At 51.7% G+C, this 13946-nt stretch overlaps 1 protein-coding gene across 6 annotated transcripts in view; it reads left to right on the plus strand.

Annotated features, from left to right (window-relative positions):
* Positions 1 to 6600: 6600 nt before the first annotated feature.
* The window catches only part of lins1 (lines homolog 1), a 48385-nt gene continuing 41039 nt past the window's right edge, over positions 6601 to 13946 (plus strand). The window contains exons 1-2 of one of the 6 annotated variants that reach the window (XM_070858709.1): positions 6601 to 6861; positions 9583 to 10027. In XM_070858709.1, coding sequence (XP_070714810.1) covers positions 9629 to 10027 — 399 coding nt within the window. In that variant the 5' untranslated portion in view covers positions 6601 to 6861; positions 9583 to 9628. Of the gene's footprint in view, positions 6862 to 8800; positions 8954 to 9582; positions 10028 to 11837; positions 13136 to 13946 lie in introns of those variants that run through there. The other 5 variants (XM_070858710.1, XM_070858708.1, XM_070858711.1 and 2 more) reach the window with 5 other exon arrangements.

Below are 13946 nucleotides of genomic sequence, written 5' to 3' on the forward strand. Positions count from 1 at the left end.
CGGTCCTGGGGGAGGGGAGGGAGAGCTCGGTCCTGGGGGAGGGGAGGGAGAGCTCGGTCCTGGGGGAGGGGAGGGAGAGCTCGGTCCTGGGGGAGGGGAGGGAGAGCTCGGTCCTGGGGGAGGGGAGGGAGAGCTCGGTCCTGGGGGAGGGGAGGGAGAGCTCGGTCCTGGGGGAGGGGAGGGAGAGCTCGGTCCTGGGGGAGGGGAGGGAGAGCTCGGTCCTGGGGGAGGGGAGGGAGAGCTCGGTCCTGGGGGAGGGGAGGGAGAGCTCGGTCCTGGGGGAGGGGAGGGAGAGCTCGGTCCTGGGGGAGGGGAGGGAGAGCTCGGTCCTGGGGGAGGGGAGGGAGAGCTCGGTCCTGGGGGAGGGGAGGGAGAGCTCGGTCCTGGGGGAGGGGAGGGAGAGCTCGGTCCTGGGGGAGGGGAGGGAGAGCTCGGTCCTGGGGGAGGGGAGGGAGAGCTCGGTCCTGGGGGAGGGGAGGGAGAGCTCGGTCCTGGGGGAGGGGAGGGAGAGCTCGGTCCTGGGGGAGGGGAGGGAGAGCTCGGTCCTGGGGGAGGGGAGGGAGAGCTCGGTCCTGGGGGAGGGGAGGGAGAGCTCGGTCCTGGGGGAGGGGAGGGAGAGCTCGGTCCTGGGGGAGGGGAGGGAGAGCTCGGTCCTGGGGGAGGGGAGGGAGAGCTCGGTCCTGGGGGAGGGGAGGGAGAGCTCGGTCCTGGGGGAGGGGAGGGAGAGCTCGGTCCTGGGGGAGGGGAGGGAGAGCTCGGTCCTGGGGGAGGGGAGGGAGAGCTCGGTCCTGGGGGAGGGGAGGGAGAGCTCGGTCCTGGGGGAGGGGAGGGAGAGCTCGGTCCTGGGGGAGGGGAGGGAGAGCTCGGTCCTGGGGGAGGGGAGGGAGAGCTCGGTCCTGGGGGAGGGGAGGGAGAGCTCGGTCCTGGGGGAGGGGAGGGAGAGCTCGGTCCTGGGGGAGGGGAGGGAGAGCTCGGTCCTGGGGGAGGGGAGGGAGAGCTCGGTCCTGGGGGAGGGGAGGGAGAGCTCGGTCCTGGGGGAGGGGAGGGAGAGCTCGGTCCTGGGGGAGGGGAGGGAGAGCTCGGTCCTGGGGGAGGGGAGGGAGAGCTCGGTCCTGGGGGAGGGGAGGGAGAGCTCGGTCCTGGGGGAGGGGAGGGAGAGCTCGGTCCTGGGGGAGGGGAGGGAGAGCTCGGTCCTGGGGGAGGGGAGGGAGAGCTCGGTCCTGGGGGAGGGGAGGGAGAGCTCGGTCCTGGGGGAGGGGAGGGAGAGCTCGGTCCTGGGGGAGGGGAGGGAGAGCTCGGTCCTGGGGGAGGGGAGGGAGAGCTCGGTCCTGGGGGAGGGGAGGGGAGGGAGAGCTCGGTCCTGGGGGAGGGGAGGGGAGGGAGAGCTCGGTCCTGGGGGAGGGGAGGGGAGGGAGAGCTCGGTCCTGGGGGAGGGGAGGGAGAGCTCGGTCCTGGGGGAGGGGAGGGAGAGCTCGGTCCTGGGGGAGGGGAGGGAGAGCTCGGTCCTGGGGGAGGGGAGGGAGAGCTCGGTCCTGGGGGAGGGGAGGGAGAGCTCGGTCCTGGGGGAGGGGAGGGAGAGCTCGGTCCTGGGGGAGGGGAGGGAGAGCTCGGTCCTGGGGGAGGGGAGGGAGAGCTCGGTCCTGGGGGAGGGGAGGGAGAGCTCGGTCCTGGGGGAGGGGAGGGAGAGCTCGGTCCTGGGGGAGGGGAGGGAGAGCTCGGTCCTGGGGGAGGGGAGGGAGAGCTCGGTCCTGGGGGAGGGGAGGGAGAGCTCGTTCCTGGGGGAGGGGAGGGAGAGCTCGGTCCTGGGGGAGGGGAGGGAGAGCTCGGTCCTGGGGGAGGGGAGGGAGAGCTCGGTCCTGGGGGAGGGGAGGGAGAGCTCGGTCCTGGGGGAGGGGAGGGAGAGCTCGGTCCTGGGGGAGGGGAGGGAGAGCTCGGTCCTGGGGGAGGGGAGGGAGAGCTCGGTCCTGGGGGAGGGGAGGGAGAGCTCGGTCCTGGGGGAGGGGAGGGAGAGCTCGGTCCTGGGGGAGGGGAGGGAGAGCTCGGTCCTGGGGGAGGGGAGGGAGAGCTCGGTCCTGGGGGAGGGGAGGGAGAGCTCGGTCCTGGGGGAGGGGAGGGAGAGCTCGGTCCTGGGGGAGAGCAGAGAAAGAGTCCACTCCGCAGGGGAAGGAGCCTGGTCTCTGGGGGAAAAGCATGCTCTGGTCCTGGGGGGGGGGGGGCAGGGGGCAGGGGGCGGTGAAAGGAGCCCGGCCCCCAGGGGGTGGGGAGAGCCCGGTCCCCAGTTAAGAAAGACTTGCATTTATATAGGGCCTTTCACAACCACCAGACGTCCCAAAGCTCTTTACAGACAATGAAGTACTTTTGGAGTGTAGTCACTGCTGTAATGTGGGAAACGCGACAGCCAATTTGCTCAAAGCAAGCTCCTACACACAGCAATGTGATAATGACCAGAGAATGTTTTAGTGATGGTTGACTGAGGAATAAATATTGGCGTAGGACACCGGGGAGAACCCTCTAATTCTTCTTCGAAATAGTGCCGTGGGATCCTTTACATCCACCTGAAGGGGCAGACGGGGCCTCGGTTTAATGTCTCAGGAGAGGACGGTTAGAGGGAGGGAGGCCCTGTGTCGGTGCCGGTCCCGGAGGCTACAGTTGCGGTCCCGGTGTGCCCGCCCAGCCCCAGCCCACGATGCGGCGGCTCCAGCCGAGCTGCCCTGCCGGTTCACACTTACATCACGCTGGCTCTCCCCCGGCCTCCCTTTTGCCGCTCATTGGTCGGTGTGCACGCATCGTCCCTGGGCCGCCGGGCCGTGCCGCCCGCACTCGCCCACTAACACTGCGCCGTGCTCGCCGCCTCACAGCAGGGCCTGGCGGGGCCAGCTGCTGCACTCGGACGAGGCGCCCTCCCCCTACCTGCTGCAAGCGTGTGAGCCGGGCCGGAGCAGGCGGCGGACGGGAGCTGCGGGCCGCACGCAATTTCCTGGGGGACTTGTTGCTGCGGAGCCATGTCAGTCCCCGCGACCCGGGCAGCAACTCGGCCCCGGACCGCCAGCGCGCCTGCGCAGCCCTGGCCCGGCCACCATCGACCTTGCGCAAACCCGGCCCAGCCCCAACGGGTCTGCGCAGCCTGGCCCCGCCCCGCCCCGCCCCCTCCGCGAGCCGGGCTTTCAAACCTGTGCAGCGCCGCCCCGGTTCCCCCACCGCGCCTGCGCAGCCTAGCCCGCCCCCTCCGCGAGCCCGGCTTTCAAACACACGCCGACGCACTGCCGTTCGAGCCACAATTCTTTTGATAGGAGACAAAATTAACCAGTTAAGTCAAGTGCCCCCCAATCTGGGGGACACTCCAAATATTTTTCAAAGCCCTTTTTTTTGCGGGGGGGCCCGAGCCACAAACCGACAGCGCTGGGTGGAATGTTCCAGAGAATGGCTTCGGACCCGGTCAGTCCCGGCAGGGCCTAACATGGAGAGAGAGGTTACCTCCCCACACCCCTGCCCCCCGATCTCCCCCACCTTATGGTATGGGTAGAGCTGCGGAATACCAAGGGGCAGAAAACGCTAGTGGGAGTTGTGTACAGACCACCAAACAGCAGTAGTGAGGTTGGGGACGGCATCAAACAAGAAATTAGGGATGCGTGCAATAAAGGCACAGCAGTTATCATGGGTGACTTTAATCTACATATTGACTGGGCTAACCAAACTGGTAGCAATGCGGTGGAGTAGGATTTCCTGGAGTGTATTAGGGATGGTTTTCTCGACCAATATGTCGAGGAACCAACCAGGGAACTGGCCATCCTAGACTGGGTGATGTCTAATAAGAAAGGACTAATTAGCAATCTTGTTGTGCGAGACCTCTTGGGGAAGAGTGACCATAATATGGTAGCATTCTTCATTATGATGGAGAGTGACACAGTTAATAAAGAAACTAGGGTCCTGAACTTAAGGAAAGGTAACTTCGATGGTTTGAAACGTGAATTGCTAGAATAGACTGGCGAATGATACTTAAAGGATTGACGGTGGATAGGCAATGGCAAACATTTAAAGATCACATGGATGAACTTCAGCAATTGTACATCCCTGTCTGGAGTAAAATTAAAACGGGGAAGTTGGCTCAACTGTGGCTAACAAGGGAAATTAGGGATAGTGTTAAATCCAAGGAAAAGACATATAAATTGGTGAGAAAAAGCAGCAGACCTGAGGACTGGGAGAAATTTAGAATTCAGCAGAGGAGGACAAAGGGTTTAATTAAGAGGGGGGAAATAGAGTACGAGAAGAAGCTTGTCGGGAACGTAAAAACTGACTGCAACAGCTTCTATAGGTATATGAAGAGAAAAAGATTAGTGAAGACAAACGTAGATTTCTTGCAGTCGGATTCAGGTGAATTTATAATGGAGAATAAAGAGATGGCAGACCAATTGGACAAATACTTTGGTTCTGTCTTCATGAAGGAACACAGAAATAACCTTCCGGAAGTACTAGAGGACCGAGGGTCTAGTGAGAAGGAGGAACTGAAGGATATCCTTATTAGGCGGGAAATTGTGTTAGGGAAATTGATGGGATTGAAGGCCGATAAATCCCAGGAGCCTGATAGTCTGCATCCCAAAGTACTTAAGGAAGTGACCCTAGAAATAGTGGATGCATTGGTGATCGTTTTCCAACTCGGGATCAGTTCCTATGGATTGGAGGGTAGCTAAGGTAACACCACTTTTTAAAAAGGGAGGGAGAGAGAAAGCGGGTAATTACAGACCGGTTAGCCTGACATCAGTAGTGGGGAAAATGTTGGAATCAATTATTAAAGATGAAATAGCAGCGCATTTGGAAAGCAGTGGCAGGATCGGTCCGAGTCAGCTTGGATTTATGAAAGGGAAATCATGTTTGACAAATCTTCTGGAATTTTTTGAGGATGTAACTAGTAGAGTGGACAAGAGAGAACCAGTGGATGTGGTGTATTTGGACTTTCAAAAGACTTTTGACAAGGTCCCACACAAGAGATTTGTGTGCAAAATCAAAGCACATGGTATTGGGGGTAATATACTGACGTGGATAGAGAACTGGTTGGCAGACAGGAAGCAGAGAGTCGGAATAAACGGGTCCTTTTCAGAATGGCAGGCAGTGACTAGTGGAGTGCCGCATGGTTCAGTGCTGGGACCCCAGCTATTTACAATATACATCAATGATTTAGATGAAGGAATTTAGTGTAATATCTCCCAAGTTTGCAGATGACACTAAACTGGGTGGTGGTGTGATCTGTGAGGGGGACGTTAAGAGGCTGCAGGGTGACTTAGACAGGTTAGCTGAGTGGGCAAATGCATGACAGATGCAGTATAAATGTGAGGTTATCCACTTTGGGGGCAAAAACAGGAAGACAGAATATTATCTGAATGGTGGCAGATTAGGAAAAGGGGAGGTGCAACGAGACCTGGGTGTCATGGTTCATCAGTCATTGAAAGTTGGCATACAGCTACAGCAGGCGGTAAAGAAGACAAATGGTATGTTGGCCTTCATAGCGAGGGGATTTGAGTATAGGAGCAGGGAGGTCTTACTGCAGTTGTACAGGGCCTTGGTGAGGCCTCACCTGGAATATTGTGTTCAGTTTTGGTCTCCTAATCTGAGGAAGGACATTCTTGCTATTGAGGGAGTGCAGCGAAGGTTCACCAGACTGATTCCCGGGATAGCTGGACTGACATATGAGGAGAGACTAGATCAACTGGGCACTGGAGTTTAGAAGGATGAGAGGGGATCTCATAGAAACATACAAGATTCTGACAGGACGGGACAGGTTAGATGCGGGTAGATTGTTCCCGATGTTGGGGAAGTCCAGAATCAGGGGACACAGTCTTAGGATAAGGGGTAGGCCATTTAGGACTGAGATGAGGAGAAACCTCTTTACTCAGAGAGTTGTTAACCTGTGGAATTCCCTACAGCAGAGAGTTGTTGATGCTAGTTCATTGGATATATTCAAGAGGGAGTTAGAGATGGCCCTTACAGCTAAAGGGATCAAGGGGTATGGAGAGAAAGCAGGAAAGGGGTACTGAGGGAATGATCAGCCATGACTTTATTGAATGGTGGCGCAGGCTCGAAGGGCCGAATGTCCTACTCCTGCACCTATTTTCTATGTTTCTATCCCCCTCCCCCACCCTATCCCCCTTCCCCCGTCCTATTCCCCCTCTCCCACCCTACCCCCTATCATCCAGCCCCCTATTCCCCACACCCTGCCCCCCCCATCTCCCCCCGCCTCTCCTGTCCATCCCCGCTTTGCCTCCTCTGCTCGACTCCCCCGCCCTGTCCCCCACAGCCTACGGACTCACATTGCGTATTGTGAATTCCACGTAGAGAGGTCCTGTGGGAAGGAGCAAGGGAGGAGGACAGAAGGAGTATGAGTCTGTATGCATTGGCCCATACGGCGAAGCCTGATCTCCAGTGGTCTTGGATCCCCTCTGTCCCTTGCTCTGTGGTGGCTAGTGTGCAACGGCCAGCCCACGTTAAAAAGAATTCAGGCACAGGCATCTTCCACCGTTTAAAATGAGTTCATCAGTCACCTGAGTACTCATTTTTAGTGTGGAAGCAAGTCATTCTCGACCCTGAGGGACTGCCTATGATGATTATGAGCCTACAGACTGAGATTGTAGTGAATTGCACTAACCTGGGGACCAGTTTGGGGGTCTGGGTTTAAATTCAGCTCACACTGTTACTGTGAAACTTCCTCTGGTTGCTGCTCGTGAGGGTCCTGATGTGAAACTCGTTTACACAGCCTTCCGTAAAGATGGGCCACAACTTTAACTGACACTTTCACTCAGAGGCCAGAGGGTTGGTCAGTGTGGGAAATGGAAAGGAATGTATTGGTGAACTACGGGGCTCGCTCCTGAGGTTGGTTCAATGCATGTTCTTCTTGAGATCACGAAAATCACGAAAGGGACAACTATGCGATCGTTCCCAGTCTTATCCTCTTTAGGCTTTGGTTCATTTATCTAAAGTCTTGCATTCTCATTTTCATTCCCTGCACTTGTGAAATACACGTCATTTTTTAAGTAAAAATGGTGTATAAAATACAGGTTGGATCTCCCTTATCCGGCACCACCCCTCGTCCGGCATGATTCTGGTGGCCGGGGGCACATGCGCAGGATGTGGCCGACCTCCACCCTGATTTTGTGGCCGCGCTGACACTCGACCCACCCGCTGGGGCCGCTCCGACGCTCGGCCCACCGAGGGCCCGCTGACACTTCGGGCCCGCTTGGGGCATCGACCTCCCCACACCCCTCCTGGTTATTTTCTTACAGCCTTTCGTAGTTTCTCATTGACAATTTTCTTGCCATTTTGATCATGTTTGATTTGCCCGTCCCCATCTCTTCAGTTTTGATTTGCTGCCATTTTACTTTGAGCCTCTCAGCGAAGTGTGACGACAAACGTGGCGATATTACAGGAAGTAAATTTGGTAAACAGCACGCATTCGATGCACAACTTTTAATATATTAGTAGATCTCCAATGGCTTTTCTTAATAGCGGGCATTTAAAAAAATTCAAACTTGTAAAAGGAAAGGTTGGGGAATTCCAGGGCAGGTCAATTCCATAGTCGGACAACAAATTTGGGGTTTGTGTAAATTTGCAGAGGATGACAAGCTTTGCTTATTGTTTTAAAACAATCTTTCAACTCACTGTGACCATTGCTATAGAAGATCTATCAGTACAATATTAAAAATCTTGCATCATCCTGTATAGTCATCTGTAATTACTTCCTCCTAACATTTCATAAGCTGCTTGCTTTTATCTGAACTATACCTATCTACACTTACTGTATTTTTTTACTTTTGATTCAGTACCACCACCTCCTGTTTGCAAGGTGCTTTGCTCTCCCTCTAAGCCGACTTAGCATTTCCCAGTTCCCAGGAGCGCCAGATTGTGAAGCAGAGCCTCTACTGGACTGTCCCCACAGCAGTCACCCTGATCCCCAGTCCCACTAAGAAATAAGAGTTCCCTAACTTGCATGAGGTGCTCTTTTAAAGACTATCATCTTTGCAGGAAGAAAAGCCATGTTCCTGGCAGATTTGGAATACATTTTAATTTGGATCAGCATACAGAACATTTTCCTGAGGTTGGAGGGTGTTTAAATATCGATCACAGGGGCCAAGTAAATTTACTGTTAGCATTTCATTAAACAGCCCTAAAAATCATACCAGTGTATAAGTTTGTCCACAAGGAACATTAAAACACATGAAGGCACAACTTCTATCTGTAACTCTTGAGAAGTCTTACTCTGGGTAAAGTATTTGAACACTGATGGGGTAGGTTTAACTGAACACAGGTTCACAGGGGTAAAATTAGTGCAGGAGGAAGGCTTCACCTGATGTACAACAGGAAGCTCAAAGAATTACATTCACTCTGGGATGGAGTTGGAAGTGCAATTGCCCAGTGAGAAACCCACATATTGGAGACATTCTATATTTATACACCAGCACAAAGCAAATGTAGCTCATCGACTAAAAATAAATAAACCCCCCACATCCCCTGTCGCTCACTTCACCTCTTGCCCGTGCTTCGAGTAACCTCTCCCCTCCTCCACAACTATTTTGTTGCAAACAAGAATAAAGTGCTTCCTGGTTAAAGGGGGGTCACACTCCAAAAACTTTCAAACAAATGCCCCCTTGTTTTTTTTGAGGGCACAAAAAATACAAATTTTATCCCCTCTACAGCATTCTTTGACTTTCTCTGCCCCTCCTCCACATTTCTACATTCGTTTTTCCCCCATCCCCTGGCTCCTCCCTCTCTCCTCATAGCTCCTCCCCCATCCACTGGCAGTTGGCGCCAGATCCATTTGAATCGCCGCATGGTGCGCGTGTGCAACTTGGGGAGAGCGCATGTGCAGAGCTGGCCGCTGTTGAGGTTTGTCACCCCGGGGAGCGGAAGGCGGAGGCGAGTGTGGCCCTGGCGGAATGGTTGCGCTGAGCATACCGGCGCTCTGACCGTGAGTCAGTCCCTGTGTTTTTTTTGCTGATCTGCCGCTCCATCAACACAAATCGGTTAGGCCGCCTGAAGCCGCTTTCTTCCCCCTACCTCAGCCCCCTTCTCCCACCCCAGTCCCCTTCTCCCACCAACCCCCGCCCCCAGCACCCTCCCTCTTTCCGCCCCCAGCCCCCTCCCTCTCTCAGCCCCCTCCCCCCCACCTCTCCCTGTGCTAATTTAATTCCACTAATGTACAACACATTTTCCAGTGTTAAATTATATTTACCAGCTTTTTGCTATAATGCATAGATCACCTGAATTCTGATATAAGGGGTAATGGGGAGCGGGCGGGGAAGTGGAGCTGAGTCCATGATCGGATCAGCCATGTTCTTATTGAATGGCGGAGCAGACTTCGAGGTGGTTGAGTATTGCTCCTATTTCTTATGTTCTTATAAATCTTTTGCTGTATCTTTTTTTGGCAATACTCTCCCTATTTGAGTATCAGCAAATTTGACAAGCTTTCATATTTTATTTGGACATCCAAATGTCGTTCAAAAATAACAAGTCCAAGCACCTATCCTTGTGTGACTTCAACACCTTTCCCCAGTTTGATGTTACACATCCCATGATTATTGTTTTTTCTGTTCCAAGTTCCAGCCTGAATCCTGTTTGTGGGATGCCCATCCAATGATACAGAATGAGGGGGAAATACTGGCTATGTCTTCATCAGCTCTACAGGGAGTTGTTAGCTGGAGAGAGGCCCAGCAAGGACAGTCAGGAACTGGCAGCTTTCCTTTCTCCCGATATATGCATGAAATATTCAAACATTTCTCTGGAAACCAATGTATCTGTTGAAAAAAGTAACCAGGCTTATAATTTCTATGGGAGCATATTGTCTGTGGATAGTCATGGCAGGCTACCTGATAGCCACTCCACAACAAATGGAAGTCAGAATGAAATCCTGTTGCTTCAGATGTCCCTGATTGAGATGATGAGTTCTAAAGTACATTCTGAAGTACTGAATCAAGATGTCGGAGAAACATACATTAAGGCTATAAGAATTCTATTAGAAGATATGGAGATTATATCTAAACTGGTGAGTATGGTGGGTATTCTGATAATCATGATGTCTTTACAGCACATAAAAGGCACTTGGCCCAACCAGTTTATGTTGATGTTTATGCTCCACACCACTCTAGTTACTTCAGCTCACCATATCAACATAATCCTATTCTTTTCTTTGTCATGTACTTATCTAGTTTCCCCTTAAATGCATCAATGCTGCGCACCAGAACCACTCATTGTGGTAGAAAGTTCCACATTCTAACCACTGAGTAAAGAAGTTTCTCCTGAATTCATTATCCGATTTATTAGTTACCATGTTATATTTATGACCCCTAGTTTTGGACTCCCTCACAAACATAGAAATCTACAGCACAGAAGGAGACCATTTCGGCCCATAGTGTCCGCACCGGCCGACAGAGCCACGCGGCCCTCAGTCAGCAGCCCTGAAGGTTACATATAAACCTATGAACAATGGCGGACAGGTAAAGAACATCCGGCCCAACCAATCCACCTCACACAACTGCGACACCCCTTGCACCGAAACATTCTACACTCCATCCCAAATGGAGCCATGTCATCTCCTGAGAGAGGCAAGGAGGCAAAAACCCAGATTAAAAACCCAGGCCAATTGGGGGGGAAAAATCTGGACAAAATTCCTCTTCAGCCCGTCCAGGAGATCACCCTGGCTGTGTTCGATTCGCTGCAGTACTTACCATCGTATCTGCGCCAGCCAACAAGAGGTTATCCAGTCTAATCCCACTTACCAGCTCTAGGTCCGTAACCCTGCAGGTTACGGCACTTTCAGTGCCCATCCAAGCACCTTTTTAAATGTGGCTTCTGCATCCACCAACCTTCCAGGCAGTGAGTTCCAGACCCCCACAACCCTCTGCGTGAAGAAGCTTCCCCTCAAATCCCCTCTGAACCTTCCACCAACCACCTTAAAACTATGCCCCCTCGTAATTGACCCCTCCACCAATGGAAATAGGTCCTTGCTATCCACTATATCCAGGCCTATCAAAATTTTGTACACCTCAGTGAGGTCTCCTCTCAGCCTTCTCTTCCAATGAGAACAAACCCAGCCTATCCAATCTGTCCTCATAGCTAAGATTCTCTATTCTAGACAGCATCCGAGTAAATCTCCTCTGCACCCTCTCTGGTGCAATTATGTCATTTCTATAATACGGCGACCAGAACTGCACGCAGTACTCCAACTGTGGCCTAACCAGAGTAGGATACAATTTAAGCATAACCTCCCTGCTCTTGTATTCCGTATGCTTTCTTAACCACCTTATCCACCTGACCTGTTACTTTCAGGGATCTGTGGACAAGCACTCCAAGGTCCCTTTGTTCATCTACGCTAAAGTGGCCTACCGCTTAATGTGTATATCCTTTTCTTATTAGCCCTCCCAAACTGCATCACCTCGCACTTCTCTGAATTAAATTCCATTTGCCACTGCTCTGCCCACCTGACCAGTAGATTGATATCCTCCTGCAGTCCATGACTTTCCTCTTCATTATCAATCACGCAGCCAATTTTAGTGTCATCTACAAACTTCTTAATCATACTCCTGATAGTCAAATCTAGATCATTGATATATACCACAAAAAGCAAGGGACCCAGTACTGAGCCCTGCGGAACCCCACTGGAAGCATCATTCCAGTCACAAAAACAGCCATTAACATTTACCCTTTGCTTCCTACCTCTGAGCCAATTTTGGATCCAACATGCCACTTTGCCCTGGATCCCATGGGCTTTAACCTTTGTGATTAGTCTACCATGTGGGACCTTCTCAAAAGCCTTGTTAAAGTCCATATACAGTACATTGTATGCACTACCCTCATTGACTCTCTTGGTTACCTCCTCAAAAAATTCAATCAGGTTAGTCAAACACTATCTTCCCTTAACAAATCCGTACTGGCTGTCCCTCATTAATCCTTGCCTTTCCAAATGTAGATTTATCCTGTCTTTCAAGATTTTTTCCAATAATCACTGAGATTAGGCTGACTGATCTGTAATTACTCGGCCTATTCCTTTCTCCCTTCTTAGCAGTCCTCAGGCACCATGCCCAAATCCAAAGAAGACTGGACAATGATGGTCAAGGCCTCTGCTATTTCCTCTTTTGCTTTGCTCAACAGCCTGGGAGAAACATTTCTTCTCCATCTACCCTATTAAACCCCTTCATAATTTTGAAGACATTTATCAGGTCACCTCTTAGTCTTTTTCAAATGAAAAGAGCCCCAGTCTGTTAGTCTCTTATGATAGTTGTACCCTCTCAGTTCTGGGATCATCCTTGTAAATCTTTTTGCACCTTCTCCAGTGCCTCTATATTCTTTTTGTAATATGGAGATTAGAACTGTCCACAGTACTCCCAAGTAAGGTTATGCTATGTATTTTCATTGCTTGCACTATTCCTGATTTGAAAGATTGTGTTCAATTTTGTATGTGTTGTTTCTGAGTGGGGCTACTTGCTTTAGGCTGGGGTTAGATTACACTACCGATCTGCGACCCTTGTAGGTTGTCACACTCACTTTGCCCGTCAAGGGAGAGCTCCGTGCATGTGGTTATTTTTGGCTTTGAATCCATTAACCTCCCTCGCAATCTCGATGAGTTGGGGCGTGTGAGACATTGACATCCTGCTTGATCCCAACCTCGACTCCCTTCTCCCGCTCCACCCCAGCAAAGATCCATTCTTTTACTAAAACTACGATCTTCTACCACCGTCCCGATCTCCCTTCTTTCCACTGAAACTCTAATACATACGCTCATCACCTCAAGGCTTGATGTACTACAAAGGCTACCACTCACTTAAAGTGCAGTTGGTGTACGACCACACCCAGCACATCAAGATGGTGAATGCGTAGTATCCTAACAGCAGTCATGATGTGTTTAGTGCTGAGCTCAGCGTTCCAATCATTATAATGAGCAGGCAGCATGAATTGTGCATGTTTCCTGCACCAATGAGAGTCAGTGCCCCAGTGAGAATTGTTGGGAAGAGAAGTTTGGTTTTGTTCTTGCCTTCCATCATGATCCTGGAGCAGCCGGAGGACTGGGAGATATATTTGAGATGGCCAAGCCAGATCTGTCGTCCAACCAGGCCATCATGCGCCAAGTGTGGCACTCAAATTTGAGGGTACTGAGGTGAGTACTATACAGAGAACCGCATGAATGGGAGACCATGCATAACTTCGGGTGAGGAGCAGTGTCATTGTGGGTGGACAGTGGAACGAGAGTTGGAGAGTGTGTTATTGGAGGGAAAGCGGGTGGGAAATCTATTTTTTTTTTACAGGTGCAGCCAATGAGTATAGTAGGGCTGGAGATGGGCAGGATATGTGGATGGTGAGCAATACAGGGACATGATCAAAACATTTGAGGTGGAAAGGCTTTGGGGATGGTAGGGTTAAGGGAGGTGAAGAAGTTGACGTGCAAGTCAACTTTGAGTGAGGGCAAGAAGTCAACAAGTCGGAGGTGTCGAAATCTCGACCTCCGATAAACGACTCAGACACCTTCAGCTCCAGCAGAAGTTTCTTTAATTTACTTAGCAAGGGAAAGGTCATACTCCGTCAATGGCGAAGTGAACACCTTCCCAATGGTACAATTTCGCGAGATATTTATACAGTAAAACCCAAGTTATGGCCTCTCCCTGTGTATTGGCTCTGTCTCGCAGTCAGTGAATACAGATAAAGAATTAATTACTACATCCTTGTCCTGACATGGTTTCCAGATATTTCCTTTTGTCAGGGTTATTAGTTGGCCAGACAGCCATTACTCGATGAGAGTGTGGTAATGAGCTATTACCAGCCTTGCATTGTGTCAGGATTGTCCAGTTTCCTGGTCAGTTATCTTTTTGCATCAAATGGATGAGATCTGTACAAGAGATAATGGCTGGTGGTTTGAGTACTTAGAAAAGGGTGGGGTGGAGTGGAGTGGAACTGGTGTCGTATAGACAATA

This window comes from Pristiophorus japonicus, chromosome 17 (assembly GCF_044704955.1).
Source record: "Pristiophorus japonicus isolate sPriJap1 chromosome 17, sPriJap1.hap1, whole genome shotgun sequence".
In the NCBI taxonomy this organism is placed as follows: domain Eukaryota; kingdom Metazoa; phylum Chordata; class Chondrichthyes; family Pristiophoridae; genus Pristiophorus; species Pristiophorus japonicus.